The sequence below is a fragment of the Corapipo altera genome, unplaced genomic scaffold (genome assembly GCF_003945725.1).
Source record: "Corapipo altera isolate COAL_440 unplaced genomic scaffold, ASM394572v1 22b, whole genome shotgun sequence".
In the NCBI taxonomy this organism is placed as follows: Eukaryota; Metazoa; Chordata; class Aves; order Passeriformes; family Pipridae; genus Corapipo; species Corapipo altera.
The window spans coordinates 17,140,376-17,156,829 of record NW_020884876.1 but is presented as its reverse complement, the minus strand read 5'-3'; the positions used below and the strand labels follow the sequence as shown (position 1 = coordinate 17,156,829).

The window sequence follows — 16,454 nt, the reverse complement described above, 5'->3', positions numbered from 1 at the left end:
CAGGAAATCCCCTCCGCCACGGCAGCAAGGGAAAGGCGACCGCATGCCACCCCCGGCTCTCTTCAAACTTCCGGCCGGCGGGCAGCTGAGGGCGGGGGGCGGATGGGGGCGGTGGAGGCGGACGGGGGTGGATGGGGGCGGTGGAAGCGGACGGGGGTGGATGGGGGCGGTGGAAGCGGACGGGGGTGGATGGGGGCGGTGGAAGCGGACGGGGGCGGGCCGAGGGGCGGGGCGGTGCTGGCGCGGGTGGGAGCCGCTGGGAGCGGTGGCGAGGCATGTACGCGGCCCTGGCGGTAGCGTGGTGGGGGCGGGCGCGGAGGGGCGCGGGCGGCGGGAGTAGAGGGCCGAGGTTGCACGCAGGGGCCGGGCGAGGAATCAGCCGGTGTGGGCTCGTCCTTCCGGCCGGCAGCGGAGACCTGTAAAACCGGCCGCGGCGGTGAGCCGGGCGCGGGGCGAAGGAAGGCGTCCGGTTGGAGCCGGGCCTCGAGTGTCCCCGCGGCGTGCGGGGCCGAGCAGCCGCGTCCGGCGAGACGGCCGGGCCCGTCCCACCGCTGCCCCGTCAGTGCAGCCACACGGGCCCGTGTGGAGCGCTCAGCTGAGCAATTTCCGTGTTCCGTGACAGCGCTTGCTGAAAACACTGCCGGAAGAACGTCTTTTGAAAGCTTTCGTTTCGGGGACGTGAACACACATTTCCTGGGCAGCTCTAGTCATAAGTTGCGGTGTCACCTGGGGACGTTGCTCTGAGCCACTTTTAGACTGGTAGCAATCTCCTAAATTCGAGGTGAAAGTATCCGTTCTTAATGGCAAGTACATGATAGGAGAAACGGGCAAATAAACAGTCAACGTGGAATTACCCATTCCATTAGCAGCCTCTAAAACTACCCATTCCATTAGCGCAAGCAGTTTATTTGGGATCTTAAGAGCAGCTCGGGTCTCCTTTGGGGTGAAACCTCCCAAAGGTAGGCTTCTTGATTTCATGCCTCTCTGTGGAAACCAGAGCAATGTGTTGCTGTTGCATTAAGTGAGCATCATAATTTGTTGTGTATCTCTGTGAAGGAAGCAAATAGTGGCAAATTTCTGAGAAAACAGTGAAAATAGCACAACATTCCAGTGAGGTGAACCAGTGAAGTTAGTAGGATAAGCGGAATATGTGCCAACAGAAGCACATTATTCTTCTACAGCTTGGGAACCGTGAAGCGCCTTTCAGTAAGGGCTACTTAGGGGGAAAAAAAGCCTTCAATAACAGCAACAATTCCAGTTGTCTCTGCTTGATTTTCAGATGCAACCACTATGCTCTATTATGGCAGCTTCAGCAAGTGATCCTGATTTGGCATTTGGTATCTATAATGGAGGCATATAAGCAAGTCCATGTGGCAGTAACACAGGATTGAAGAGAATAGGCTTTTAGGGAACTCTCTGAAGCTCTGTATGTGCAAAAAGTATAGTCAGCTTAATGCTGTGTGCCAGATCATTATTTGCACTTGACATTGGATCATACAATAGTAGAATTATTTAGCTTGGAAGGAACATCCAGAGATCATCTAGTTCAACTCCCTGCTTAAAGCAGTGCTGCCGTTGAAGTTAGAGAATGTTGCTCGAGGCCTTGTCTTGTTGAGCTTTCTCTTGAAGGATTTAAAATGGAGTTGAAACTGAGTCTGAAATTTAGCCGCAATTGGAACGAAGTGTCACAAACTTTGGAAAGTAACAGTTTTAAGCAGTCTGAATGAAGGACACTTTTCCTTAGTTAAGTAGAGTTGTCTTTCTGGTTTTGGTCTTACAATTCTGGTTCTCCAACTGTGCAACAGTCTTCAATGTGCACAATACAGAGATTTTTGGAAGATACAAAGCAAGCAGAAGAGTGTATTGCCCTGCAGCACACAGATTTTCTCTTAGTAGATACAAAACTGATATATTTTTAAAGTAACAATTTTCTGTACAAAACCAAAAAGACAAATAAACTACTTCAAATTTGAAAGGTTCGTAGTATCTTACCTGCATAATGACTCATTTATTTAAAGGCAAAAGGTGTGATTCTTGCGTTCACAGAGGTGCAGTGTAATCAGCTTTATTTCTGTGTCCTTAACAGCATGGTGTTCTTCATGTGCAAAACCCAGCTCTTGTGTCTTAGTTGTGCACTAAATAAATACATGTATTCACTTAGTGAGTTGAGGTTAATGGAATGAAGGTAGCTGATACCAGCCTTTATCTATATTGATCTTTTCTTGCCATGTCACAGTGTATCCTGTGAAATCGAGTTTTTGAAGAAATCTCAGAATTATTATTTGCACTGATCAGTGTCTACAGGTCCTGGGTAAAACAGACTTTGTAGAAGAGTCTTAAATACAGTGAAAAGTTCCTGGAGAAGCTTATCTGCTAAACAGGAAAGAAAGATGAGGCGGGAGAAAAAAGTTAATATAAATTGAAACAGCCGTGCCATTGTACCTTCATGATGTGTCTTTTAAGTGTTATCTGTGTTTTTCTTAAGTTAGAGCTATACTGATATCTTTTGAGGAGAAAAATTACAGAAATTAAATGGTTATATAGTTGTGGAATTGAGTTTTTCATCTGCTAATGCAAATAATTAATTTCAGCAAGCACTGATGACCCTGTTGAAGCTGCAGATAAAAGCATAACCTCAGGAGATACAGTTCTTGGTGTCCTAAGGACTGTGGAGAAGGTAAGACTGGAGGGTGAAATAATATGAAAGAATGTTCAGCAGCTCAGCTCTTATTTTGTGCAGAGAGTGTAGTCACAACATCTCTTACAAGACTTGGCAAAATTTCCACCATCCTAATTCAGCTTTTTTTCTCCAGGCAGTAAGCTAGTCCACCTACACTGGGGAATGGCAAACTGTGTCGGGATGTCGTTTGATTCAATATAAATAGCATTACTTTGACAAGAGAATTGGATGAATATCGCTATAGCAACATATTAAGTATCCTGTTACCATTTCAAGTTAAATTTCCAAACACTTTTCCTACCTGTAGTCTTTCAAGTGTGGTGGTAAGATTATGTTTGCAAAGTTCACATAATTATGATTGTCCTCAGAGACACTTTTTCTGCCAAAGTTATAATCCATATCATAATCCGTATCAAAAGTATATATGTGGCACATCTGTTGAGTGTAACCTCAAGATGAATCTCCCACTTAAAAAAAAAAAAGGTATTATGGGATTAAAAATATCTTTTCTTTTCTTATTATAGTTATGTGGATTGAATGAAGAAACCTTGTTCCACAGAGAAAAAATGAACCTTTCATGGTTTTTATCAGCTAGAGCAATCCCTTTGGTTGCCTTATTGATCCCACTGTGACATATATAGAATCTCTTTAGCTGTTCACAACTTCTAGAGAGTGGGTCTGCAGCTTGCTATAGCCTCTTCTGCCAATTAAGATTTTGTCTAATCCCAGCTTTTTTATACATCCCAGTATGGCCTGCCCTTTGGCTACAGGAATAAGGAATAGTCTGATAGAACATCTCACAAAAGCATCAGGGCTTCCCATGGATTGAAGTCCTCATAACCTTTGAGTGCACCTCTGCATTTGCTTTTTATGTGTTCAGACGTTTTTTTGTGACGCTGGTTATGAAACAGTAGTGCATCTGTTCTTAAATCACTTTATTCATATTTTATGGCAGCTTCACATCTCATGAGATTCTACAGTATACTTTGCAGTTCATTCCAGCTTTTGAGAGATTGGTAAGTAAGGTCTTTTAAGTTTCAGATTTCTGAACTACACTGGTATTATTTAATACTCCACATATTTAATTCCAGTCTTTTATTTCAGAATCTGTCAGGACCTGCAGCAAAACAACTCCACAAAAAGAGGCACCTACAGAACAAAGATGAATACTGGAAAAGCTTACAGTGCTGCTAACACCAGCAACGGAACAGATCTAGCTATTGGCTTTACTTCTTCTGCAGTAGCTGTCCTTCTGTTTGGGACAAATTTTGTGCCTGTTAAGAAGTTTGATACTGGTGATGGTAAACTTTCTTATTTTGCCTGGTTTTCTGGTTTTGCTAATAAGAATAATATTTACCAGCAAATACAAGAGTTTCTGTGCTAGAGTTGTAAATATCATCACAGTTTTAATCCAATAGAGTATGTTTAATTTTCTTTGCTGTTGTTAGGGTAAAAAGCATTAGTACTGCTTCAGGATGTGACAAATCTTTAGAAGAGCTTTCTTAACTGTTGTTGTGCACTTTAACAGTGATGTTGTACATTTCATGAGCATTTCACAATGGAAAGTGAAATATTCTTTCTTCTATCCTTGTGGGGATTCTCAGATACCTACAATCTTATTTATGAGGTTAAAGTTGTTGGGCTTCAGAGAAGTTGCCTTTCATTTGTGGACCTAACATAAAAACAATAGAAAAATTGAAATTTTAATACGTTTATTTGGTGAGTTGGTAAGAGGAAATGAACCTTCCTATTTCATGCTTGGAATTTCATCACTCTAGTAAGTTTATGTTATATTTCCATCTTTATATTAAATGTAATGAATTACAAGATCCCTAGATGAATAGCTGTTATTGCAATCATGGTATCTGCATTGCAGGCTGGATATAACCTCTCCTCTTCATGCCAAATATGGCCCTAACAAGACAAGGCGAGACTTTAAAGTGAAAGTCTGAGCATAGCTGACATAAAGTTAACCAGTCTGCCTCGTTGACCCTTCTAGAATCTACAGAGGTAGAAGGGATGTGTCACTGACCATCATCAGTGCCGTGGATTAGTGGAAAAGCTTGAGCTTTGAAGGAGTGTTTCCCTGTGCAGTCATCTATGTTAGCAGCTTCTAGGGTTGTGGGAAGAGTTTGCAGCAACTGAATACCCTCTTTGTCAGAAATCTGTCAAAATTTTCATCTGTTTGAGAATCAGGGCTTGTGTAAATTTTGTGCAGCAAAGTATCTTTTGCAGCTGTGTATAAGGAATGCGTGATAAGGAAAAGTTGACAGAATTATAATCCACCTTAAAAAATTATCTTTTGAATATATTGTAACATGGTCCCTGAAATTCCCAAAGGAGGTGGACGCCTTTTTGAATTTTTTCTGAGCTACTGTAAACTTATTATGTTAAGAGATTCACACATCCAGTATTCTACAAGTTTTCTATTGTGTGCACATGATTTTTCCACAGGCATGTTCTTCCAATGGATTCTCTGTGCCTCCATATGGATGGTTTCTTTGGTGGTCAATTTGATCCAGAATTGCCCCCGGTTTTGGCCTCTGGCTATGGTTGGAGGTTTTGTGTGGGCCACAGGTGAGGATAAAGAGATTTCATATCTTGAAACACAAAGTAATTCTCTTGCTTCATAAAAAGATGATAAAAACTTTTCCATATGTAAGGTAGTAGTTATTTAGTAGTTATTTGGTTTTTTAAGGTCTCGGGGTTAATGGAGCTGTACCATTATAGTAAATGTTATTTTATTATGCTTATTTTATAAGAGGCAAATTCACACTAGAAGTAACTTTTAAAATCATATGGAGGCAAAGTCCATGTTCAATGTATTTATTTTTTAAAACACTGTTTCTTACCACCTTGTGGTTTCCTAAATTTCTTTGTCTTCTGAACAGGCACAAAATCTAAAGCAAATGTATACAAGACCACATTCTATTTTTTAACTGATTTCGCTTTCGGTTTTTGTATTTCAGGCAATATTACAGTTGTTCCTATTGTTAAAACTATTGGCTTAGCTCTTGGCCTTTTGATATGGGCTTCTTTTAATTTGCTGACAGGTTGGGCAAGTTCAAGGTAAGTATGCTTAAGTCTTAAGTCATACATAATTAATGTTGGTTAGTAACTGCAGCGAAAGCTATCACCTGTGGAAACATAGAATCATTTAGCCTGGAAAAGATCTTTAAGATCATCAAGTCTAGCCATTAACCTAACACTACCAAGTCTACCACTAAAGAGAGTTTATCACATATATTAAGACTTATCCCCTATTAGTGGAAAGTACTCAGGTTAATTATTTTACCTTTTTATATTTCCTTTGTCTCAGTAACAAGAAGAGTGCCTAATGATGGTCATTATCTTGAGTCAATAGATAATGTATTTGTTAGTGTAAACCTAGCACACTGTATTTTTTCTTTTGCAACATGGTCTGATAAAATAAGTTAACTTCAATTTTAAGTGAATTTTAACAGATTTAAAAAATCAATATACAATAAATTAGTGTAAAGATTATTTTTGTAAAGTTGACATACCTTTTTGCAAGCCAACTGAAGCACTGATATAATGCTGCAAATATATACTTAAACAGAATTCTAAGAAAAGATAAAAAGTCACAGAATATTCTGAGTTGGAAGGGACCCACAAGGATTATTGAGTCCAACTCTTAGGTTAATGGCCTTTGTAAAGATCAAACCTACAACCTTGGCATCATTAGCACCATGCTCTAACCAGCTGAGCTAATCTGAGAGGTTTATTTACATGAGTCAAGATTTCAAAAACTAGATTATAACTTAACTATTCATATAAAGTCAGTGCAACTAAGTGAAACTGGTTGAATGTTCCAGGTTTGGTTGGTTTGGAATTGACCCAGAAGAGGTATCAAGACCAATCTTAAATTATATTGGAGCTGGACTTTCACTGTTAAGGTAACAATTTATTCTTATAATGAATTTCTGTAGTGTAAAATATATATTTAATAATCAACCACAAGGACAATTTAACTAGCGAGTGAACGTATTGAAGTATTTTTTGCAAATCAGTTTAGTGCCAAAATCATGACATATCCATATGTAGCTGGTCATTGTTGTATTTCAGACATGATACCCAGTACAGTGGTGGCATGGTTATCCATAAACACAGAAATATATTTTTATGCTGGTATGCACGTTCAAGGCAAAGCAGGGATTTCCTGATTGCCTCCCTAGCTAGGTTGTTGAAATGTTTCACTTCTGCAAATCCTGTGAGAGAGGACAAATCTGACTAGAAGAATCTTGTTCAGAAAACCTCAGATTTATGATCTGATTTCACTTAGTCAAGCGTAAAAACCACAGAAATGCCACAGAACCCTTTCCCTGATACTTTGGGGTCCATGAAAAGCAAGAGGCTTTGCATGTTTTCCTGTCCGTAATAACTCCCTGTCTTGTAATTCTTAAGCCATACTTTAAATTTCCAAACAGTGTCCTCCTTTGGGATCTTGAGAAGGGCTTTATTCTTTATTTTTTGGTTGGTTATTATTTGCATGAGTGCATATAGTTTGGTCCAAACATGGAGGAAAGAGGATCCTTCTTAAGTAGCAGTGATCTTGCTTTCCACCTGGGTTGCCCTAAATCCTAAGGGCTCTCCACAAGTGTAGTAAGCAGCAGGTGGACATAATGCCTTTCAGAAACGAAGATTATTAAGAACATGGCGATAAGGAAACATTTTTGATTGCTAGGAGAGAGCTACTGCCTTAGATTCATGATTTTTGTTTCCACTTTCCCTCTTTCCTAAGAGTCTGCAGCTTTGTACCCATTACTGTTACGTGGGGCACATGAGTTTGGGAGGTACTGAGAAAATATTAGTCGTACTGCTATTCATTCCTGATGAATTCATGCAGCTCACCACCTGCTTCCTGCCTGTTTCTGATATATCACCGGGGAAAGATCAACAGGGAAAAAGATTGTGACCAGACATGTTTTCCTGGCAAACTGCACAAAGCCTGTGGCAGTTGCTCTGCCGAGTTCCTTTTAGCCTCCTGCGTGGAACCTGTGTATGTTTGTCAAGTCCTTTTGGAGGAAGCTGACATTGTTTTATACTTATTCAGTAAGGCATGAACAGTTCTTCAAATGTAGGCATTCTGTTTACAGTTTGGAGAAAAAATTCCTAAATCATTAAAATGTTTTTCATAAAAATAAAAAACAGATCCTGCCAGTTCTGATTGCATGTATTTACCTCATTTCCTAGAGCTGGGGGTACAAGTAGTAATGTTTCATTTTATTCACTTAGTGCACTGGAGCCCCACTGAGCAATACCTCTTATCCTTCCACATACGCATGAGGCCTGGTAGCAGCAGTATTCAATCCCTCACGTATAATAGAAGACTAAAAACTAACATTTTATTTTACTTACTTAGGTTGTTTGTTAGTTAAGTTAAATTAATAAATTATAATTATTATATTTTATATGTGTGTTATATATGTTTATTATATATGTGTATATATAATCATAAGTTATAACTGTTTAAAGCAATTGCATTTTTTAAATATGTTGAAGTGACTCTAGGGTAATAATTGAAAGCAGTGCCTCCAATTATAACTTTTGTCTCTGAACACTAAATGTTACGTCCTTATGAGCTGACATGATATTTATTGGTGTATTTTTCTCTTCTGAGTGCTGTCATATTTCTTTTTATAAAAACTGAAGTCCAGAGTTCTTCAGCTTCATTAGAAAGCACACCTTTACTGAGAGAAAATGTAAGTCCTCTACAGTTGTTATTTTACAGCACTGAAAGTACAGATCTGTTTAGAAACAAAAACTGTGTTCATTACTCAGGTTTGCTAGGATTTATGGTAGACTACATGAAACAATGTAAATATGTATTGATTGTATCTTAATTTGTGGATCTTGTATATCCAGTTAAATATTAGCAACAGAAGAGTTTCTTCCCAAGTGTTCTTTCTTGATTGTCAGCTTTAAATAGCTTAGAAAGTCCTTTTTCATTATGATGGAGATATAAAAGACACAGTGTATTGCTTTCCTACGTGAGAAGAGGAAGCAATTTCAATTAAATGTTAACCATAAAGCTGTGAGGGTGCTTAGATGAAGGGTCAGATTTTTGCCACATTACAGAGCCAGGAGACTGTCAAGAGTTGCTGATTGTCATCTCATCATCAGCTATGGCACGGGTTGGCGGCTACCAGATTGGCTGTTGCTCCTTTGGGAGCCCAAAGTGTTCAACAACAGCTAGAGAGCAATAGGCTCCTACTACTGTTGTATCTTACTCTTAGAGGTCAGTGCTCAGTTGCCACCTGAACCCCGAGAGTTCTCTAACTATGCTCAATGCACACTAGAGGTTCCAGTCTACCAGACTAAATCATAGAAGACAGTCTTATTACAGATTATAAGAAATCAAACTAAACTAAACTTGCATGAAGAACTCTTGTTATTTTGCAGTCTATTAATGTTTCTGAAGATACCTCTGATGACTCGTGGGTGAACAGACTTTCGCCAGCAAAAAAGAGACTCATGTAGGTTATTAACAGTTCTTTTACTGGTACAGACCAAATAGCCAGAGAAAGTAGTTGAACACAGTGTAAGAGCAGAATTTGTGTCCTGTGGTTTTCCTAGCGAAGTCACACAATAATAAATAACAGGGGTTTGTATACTAGTATAGTGTGCAAATCTATGTATGAATAATCGCACAAATATTTAGATTATTTCTTTGACGCTGTTGAGTGTGCTTAACCTTACCAATTAGGTATTAGGTACTACTACGAAAAAACTGGCAAACTAAATAGCAATATCAACTAATTACAGAGCTGGTTTTTGTCACCTGGTTGATTAGCACTCCAGCATAGAAGAAGCCTGTGCTAATGACGTGCTTCCAGGTGTGGTTTCTGGTTAAATACATCTGGAGAAGGCATGGCAGTATGGTGAGGAGACAGTAGAAGTGCTCCAAAGTGGAAGCAAGCAAGGGGAGACTGCCAAGAGCTCAACGATCTAGAGATGAAGAATGGGACTAAAGAGCACTGAGTCTGGGAATAGTGATAAAAGAATGTACAGACTGCAACAGTGAAGCTGAGGGTGTGAACATTTTTAGTTATATATTTGTTTGGTTTTCCCTAGCTTTGCTTTTAGGAAATTGTAGTTAGTTAATTTTCCATGTCAATAATCTAGACTGCTCGCTCTTGGGGCAGGAATTTTCCATGTTACTTGGCCACAAAGTATAAGGAAACTCAATGAACCATTTCTACACTACACTGAAAATAAAAATGTGCCAAAATGTATTATCTTTATACCTAGCAATTTTCACATGATACACAGTGTTTAAGTGCAATACTGGGTGCATAAGTGTGTTGTCTACTTCGTTAATTTATGCTAGGCTATGTTCTCCAATATTTGCTCTTTTTAAAGAGGCTGTAGCCTGGCTGTAGTAGCTGGAATACTGTACGGTTCCAGTTTTGTACCAGTACTTTACATCAAGGACCATGGAAGAAGAAATGAAACTATATACACAGGAGCAAGTCAGTTTGGTAAAGGCTAATAGATCATTTCTACTTTATTTAATCATTGTGTTTTCCTGCATTTTTAAAGGCATAGGGTGGAATTCTTCATATGCCTGAAAATATACCATGACAATTTATTGGTTCTGCATTATATTATATGTTGTCATAATCATAGTCCTAGCCCTCCCTTTTTCTCAGAGGTGAACTAATCCATCAAAACCAGTGAGAAACATCCCAAAGGCTACCATACTTAACTCATAGCTATGTTCCAGAAGGCATTAAATAGTAGCACTCTCAAAATACGAAGTTCGTATGCGTGGAGGGTGAGGTGAACAAGGGCACAAGCTTGCCAATTGCCAAATTAGTACACCAATCAAGGAAGAGAAGGTTGATAATAAGCTATGAGTGCAGCAGAATATAACAACATAAGTAATTAAAACCATTTAGGTTTTTTAATTGAAACCTTTTAATGTAAACCTAATTGCCAATTTCAAACAACGTTTCCCCGAAAACATTTTCCTTAAGGTTTAGATTATACTCTGTCAGGTAATACCAGCAGCAGCTTACGAGCAAAGTATTGCTGAGAGTGCATAATGTTGCCATTGTCACATGAAATTTCTCTTCAATACTGCAGTTTGTATATTCCCCACCTAGGCAAAACAGATGTTGTCATTAATATAGCTGCCTTTCCTGTTGAGAATTTACAGCTCCAAGGAGACAGGGATCGCCTTGTTACACTCTTCTGCTTTGCCATGTTGGAAATACTCTTTTTAGCATATACAAAGTCCATACTAATTTATTATTGTTAGTGATTATGGTAATCAAAATTTTGATACATCCTTTAAGATTAAAAAGGGGCGAAACTGAGCCATGTTTAGCTTACATAGTATATGCAGTTTTCTTGCCCTTAAAAGTACAGAAAAGAAATAAGGCTATATACAGGAACACATTGTGGATGATCAGGAAAGGATGTAATTATGTAAAATCCCCAGCCAAGTTTCATAACCTTACTTGAGGATTTTTCCAAGGTTTTATTAAATGAATGCAGTAATATATAGTAGAGTTCCAAAAATAACAACTCACAGAAATGCATAGAAACCTGTAAAAAATGCTGGAGTCAACACAGCAGTTGGTTCATGTTTAATATGTGTCATTGACCATATCCATCCACAGTCAGACTGGCAGCTGAATTCATCACATTCAGATTTGAATTTGAGTTATTAAGAGTAGCACCTTATGCATTTTTGTCTATATGAATGCTATCAGTGAAATTAATTTTGTTAAAATTAATAACTGATGTTTTATACTAACATAATTTTGTAATTTCTCTTTCAGATTTAGATTATGTTTTTGCACACTTCAGTGGAATATTTCTTACTAGTACCATCTTCTTTTTGATCTACTGTGCAGTCAGGAAAAATAAACCTAATGTTTATCCCCAAGCCATATTGCCAGGTATGACTGTTTTTTTAAATTAGCAAAGCATTTCAATTACTACTTCTGACCATTTTGCAGTAATTAGTCCAAGTAGTTTGCCTTTCAAATGACTCCATTTGAGTTTTTGTCTCTTTTGAAAGAGCGCTCCTATTAGGTTAATTAATTAACAATGATAGATTTTATTCTAATCTGACGCTAGAACAAAATGACATTGCAGATTTTCAAAAATGGACTGCCAAAATGGAGAGCACATTGCCCCAAGAATTGTGAACTTTAATTAATTTGCTGCTTCAGAGTAGCTGATTTCTGTCCTTTGAGCCAAATCACTCTTTCTGTGAAGAACTTCTTCCTAATATCCAACCTAAACCTCCCCAGCGCAGCTTAAGACTGTGCCCTCTTGTCCTGCTGCTGGTTGCCTGAGAGAAGAGGCCAATGCCCACCTGGCTACAACCTCCTTTCAGGGAGTTGTAGAGAGTGATGAGGTCCTGCCAAGCCTCTTCCTCTCCAGGCTAAAAAACACCCCCAGCTCCCTAAGCTGCTTCTCATAGGACTTCTGCTACTTGTGCTTTGGTTTAGATTACCAGAACCAGCTTGTTAAAGGAGTTAGCGTACTAAAATACATACCTACAATTTCTGTATTATGCTATAAGTATAAATTTTCCACAAATTGCATTCTATACCTTGCTATGCATGTTTTTGATTAGGATTTATTTTTCTAGGGTTTCTTTCTGGTGTGCTTTGGGCAATAGCCAATTGCTGCTGGTTCATAGCCAATCACTATCTCAGTGCTGTCGTCAGCTTTCCAATAATTACTGCAGTAAGTATATAAAAAATAAAATATGTAACTAGAATGAAAAGTGAATTTTTTTTTACCCTTCTCTTTGTGAAATTAAGTTGAAATTATGATGGATCTAGAACATTTTTAATCAAGAGTATATATTGCCTTTCTACTTGTCTGTGCTAGTCTTTGAATTTTTAGGAACATAAATGACTATGACAAGCACTATCCTGGTCAATGCCAAACATAAGAAAAAGCAGAAGAATTAAGAGTGTGAATCTTTAGGTTACATAAAAGCCAAATCTCTGGAACCAGAATTATATCAGCATTAACTATTTAACCAAAGCGATTAAAGGAAGAAGTATTTTATGTTTTCATCCCAGGGAGTACATTTTGGTCTGGATGTTTTAATTTGTGAGTTTTATCCCCTAGCAGTCATTTTACTTAATTAAGTCAGGTATTTTTTCTTTTTACCATTCTTGAACAAACAGAACAGATTATGTACTGCTGAAAATAATGTTCTTATGCAAGTGAAAGGAAAATAGGCTGGCCTGTTCTGCCTGTTTTATTCTTATTTATGACACTGTACCTTTAAAGCATAAATTTTATCACCAGGTAAAAGTAAACTTTGCCTTCACTCTCTTGCCAGTGTGCTAGTTGGTGATGCAAAGGTGGCAAATGAGAGTTAATAAATATCAAAACCAAAGTTTTGCTCAACAACAGTATTTTGGAATCAAACTAATGAAACCTCTCTAATAGGGATTAAACTTTGCCTCAAGATGCAGTAAATCCGAATAAACTTTGCAGTATGCAATGGAAAAAAAAGACTTGGGATCGTTCTAATTAGAAATGGAAGGATTAATGGAAAGCAGCTTTAGTAACTCAGTTATCAGTATGCCTAAAGGGCAAAGATATAAAATCACAAAATGAAAAACATAAGGACAGCAGTGATGAGAAACTGCCTATCTGGACCACAGGTTCAGAACTGCTGCTTTACTTCACCCTGGAGAGAATTGCAAGAGCTATTCATCACAGCTGTTTAACAATTTGTTTCATTTTTAAAAATGCATTCCTCTTGCAGTGTACATGACCTAGGAAGTGAAATAACACCTCAAATTTCACTAGAAAACAGCACCCACCCATACATTCAGCATGAAACACCATTTCCTGCTGGTCTATGTCTGTGTCCCATCAGCTGCACTGAGGATGGAGAGAAGGTCCTTGTCCAAACATCTGTCAAGTGTTCCTCAGAGCAGCTCTAATGGGAAACATTAACAGAGCCAGGTTTTGCTTCATATTCAGATATTTTCTTAACAGACGTGAAAATTCAGATCCTTGCTCCCTCAGGGGAAAAAGTGTGTGGAAAATAGTGTGAAAAAAGAGCGCCTGCAAGTTGCCATTGTGTATCATTGTTTGCTGTTAGCCAGGAAATCTATACAGCATCATTACCAATAATCAGTAGTTTTCCTGACCTGTCTCTGTGGCTGGCTTTGTGAGTGATAAAATCAAACCTTGTCCAAATAGTTAGTCATGCTAATAAAGGAAATGTAAAGAATATCCATGGTAGTTGCCAATAAACCTGAAAAGTCTTCTGAAACAAGATAACGTAGTGAACTCAAGTTTAGCCTAAAGTGAAGCATATTATTTAACCTACTGAAAGAACATGGAACAGCCAGGGCAGACTCCACAGTTTACCTGCTCAAAAAAAAAAAAAAAAAGCAGTCTCTTGCCTCTTTAGTCCTTCCTGAAGATTTTACTGTGTCTTACTTAGTAAAGATTTCAGTGATGTTTATGCTTTACTCATGAGTGCTTTACTTAGATGAAATGGAAAGGCCTAAATGTGTTATTCAGACAAAATTCAACAACCCTGAGAGCAGTAATGAGAAGCCAGTAAATTTCAATGAAGTGCTGTAATGTACAAATGAATCCTATTTTTTAGGGGCCTGGCCTGGTTGCTGCAATGTGGGGAGTCCTTGTATTTAAGGAAATCAAGGTAATGTTATTGAGTCTCTTGCCCAATCTCTCTTGCTTGTCTCTAGCTCTGGAAGTAGCATGACTTGGTATACAGCTGTATCTCAGATTTCTCCTCCTTACAAGTATTGCGCTATGAAGCTGAAAGTCCTATCATGCACTGCTTAAGTTTTCCAAGAAACATGAAAAACTGTGAACAGTTTCTATGGGAATGAAGATTTTAATTCCATAACTGTATGAGCAGCAGTGGATGTATGTGACAACCAGGAGGCAGGATGCCAGGCACAGCCTGAGGACAGTTTTCACTTGAGTCAATTCTTTCAGTGGAGGTGGGCGAATGAGCAGTTGTCCTAATAATCATGTAGACAGGTAGAGTAGACTTTTAGAGTCAAGCTCAACAAAAGACTAAAAAATACAATAGAGGCTAGTTGGTCTTAATAATTACAGTATAACATAAAGATCCTAAACTGATATGGCAGTGATTGCCTAGAACAAGCTGATTTACTCTGCTAGATATTAACATACAGGACAGAAGTTATTTTGCTGATGGAATTTCAAGCACTGAATGCTAGCAGTGTAATATCAAATTCTCTTAGCTAATCTATCCAGGATCCATGGGTACCTAACTTGCTGTTAGAGATCATCTTTCCCAGTGTTTTCGGTGACTGTGTAAAATGAGTTAGGCCTCATTGGATCTACAGCTAGAAGTTCTGTGCCTTCCACTGCAGATTAGTGTTGCACCACATGAGAAAATCATCATGCTCATTATCTAAATCTTTGTAACTCTCTAAATCTTCCATTCTTTTCACACATTTTTGAATAGTCTCTGCATAAGTGCTTACTGTAAATAATCTGAAAAATAGACAAAGGCCTTTAAAAATACCTCCAAAAATTGCTGAATTAATTTTGTGAATGTTTTACTAAGTGTATAGGATCATAGATTGCTTGTAATAAACTTATCAGCAGCAAATGTAACAAATATATGAAATAAAATGGTATAAAATTTACCATGTCATATAGTAGAGTTATTAATCTTGTCATAAAATGAGCATAAAAGTTCTTTATTTTACTTTTTTTTTAAAAGGGTATCAATTATGACAAGATGATATTTTTCTTTTTTTCTCCCTTTTCCTATACAGGGACTGAAAAACTTTGTGTTACTGTCAATATCATTTTGCATCATTTTGGCTGGATCACTTTCCACAGCTTTTTCTAAAGTTTGAAAGGACCTTCTGGACCAGTAGATGGTGCTAATGTTTAACACAGATAGAAAGACAATGTTGGGAGATTGTAATACATAATAATTTTCAACATGTATGTCCAACATTTACCCTAACTTGCTTCAGGCGAGTGAAGATTAAAACCATTTGGTATGAAAGAAAATATGAAAATGTTTATTTCTTCATTTCTTGGAGTAGTAAGAATATCAGAAGATTTTATTAAATAAAGATAAATGATTTTATAATTACAAATTATTGTTTTTTCTGGTACTAAACTTCATGTCATTATAAATTGCAGTTTAATGTTGGGTTGGTGGATGAAGGGAGTTTAATTCATGGTCTGTAATACTCTATGTTTACAAGCTGACTCGTTTTGACATTTTGTCCTACTAACTGAAATATAAAATATGTCTTGAAATATTCTTTATGGAACTCATACACATGAAGCTAACAAAGCTTTTATTTAGAAGCCTTATTCTTTAAAGTCATCAGTTTATGTAAAAGTGTTGTCTTCCAGTCAGTTTAGAATTGTGGAGGAGATAGAAGAGGCTGGAAAATAAATTACTTTTGTTTCACATTTTCCATAACCGCCACTATCATGGAAAACAGTTTATTTTCTTACTTGTGGCAGCTAACTTTTATGTGTGCAAACCATGTTGTCTGAACCTCTCCTTACAGATTCACAGGATCAGACAGGTTGGAAAACACCTCTGAGATCATTGAGTCCAACCTACAACCGAACCCCCTTGTCAACTAGATCATGGCACTAAGTGCTACATCCGGTCTGTTCTTAAACACCTCTAGAGACGGTAACTCCACCACCTCCCTGGGCAGCCCATTCCAATGCCAAATCACTCTTTCTGGAAGAACTTCTTCCTAATATCCAACCTAAA

The 16,454-nt window shown here is 38.0% G+C and overlaps 1 protein-coding gene across 8 annotated transcripts; it reads left to right on the top strand.

The window, feature by feature from the left end:
- The first annotated feature begins 211 nt into the window (after positions 1 to 211).
- TMEM144 (transmembrane protein 144) lies at positions 212 to 15,724 on the top strand. 8 transcript variants are annotated; one of them, XM_027636019.1, is made up of 14 exons: positions 212 to 277; positions 2,592 to 2,677; positions 3,636 to 3,696; positions 3,785 to 3,981; positions 5,135 to 5,257; positions 5,650 to 5,749; positions 6,517 to 6,597; positions 8,322 to 8,403; positions 9,104 to 9,177; positions 10,064 to 10,182; positions 11,491 to 11,610; positions 12,312 to 12,409; positions 14,310 to 14,363; positions 15,481 to 15,724. In XM_027636019.1, exons 4-14 carry the CDS (start codon positions 3,843 to 3,845, stop codon positions 15,562 to 15,564), a joined length of 1,074 nt encoding a protein of 357 aa, XP_027491820.1. In that variant the 5' UTR covers positions 212 to 277; positions 2,592 to 2,677; positions 3,636 to 3,696; positions 3,785 to 3,842; the 3' UTR covers positions 15,565 to 15,724. The 8 variants fall into 8 exon arrangements, with proteins under 8 accessions (XP_027491820.1, XP_027491825.1, XP_027491821.1 ...); XM_027636020.1 differs by lacking the exon at positions 212 to 277 and adding an exon at positions 331 to 436; XM_027636021.1 differs by lacking the exon at positions 212 to 277 and adding an exon at positions 741 to 759.
- The last annotated feature ends 730 nt before the right edge of the window (positions 15,725 to 16,454 follow it).

What these genes read in the sequence shown, in the direction of transcription:
- TMEM144 (XM_027636024.1), top strand. Translation starts at nt 3,843, where the DNA reads ATGAATACTGGAAAAGCTTACAGTGCTGCTAACACCAGCAACGGAACA. An exon ending in ACAGGTTGGGCAAGTTCAAG is followed by an intron (nt 5,750 to 6,516) that starts GTAAGTATGCTT and finishes TGAATGTTCCAG; the next exon opens with GTTTGGTTGGTTTGGAATTG. An exon ending in TCCCCAAGCCATATTGCCAG is followed by an intron (nt 11,611 to 12,311) that starts GTATGACTGTTT and finishes TTATTTTTCTAG; the next exon opens with GGTTTCTTTCTGGTGTGCTT.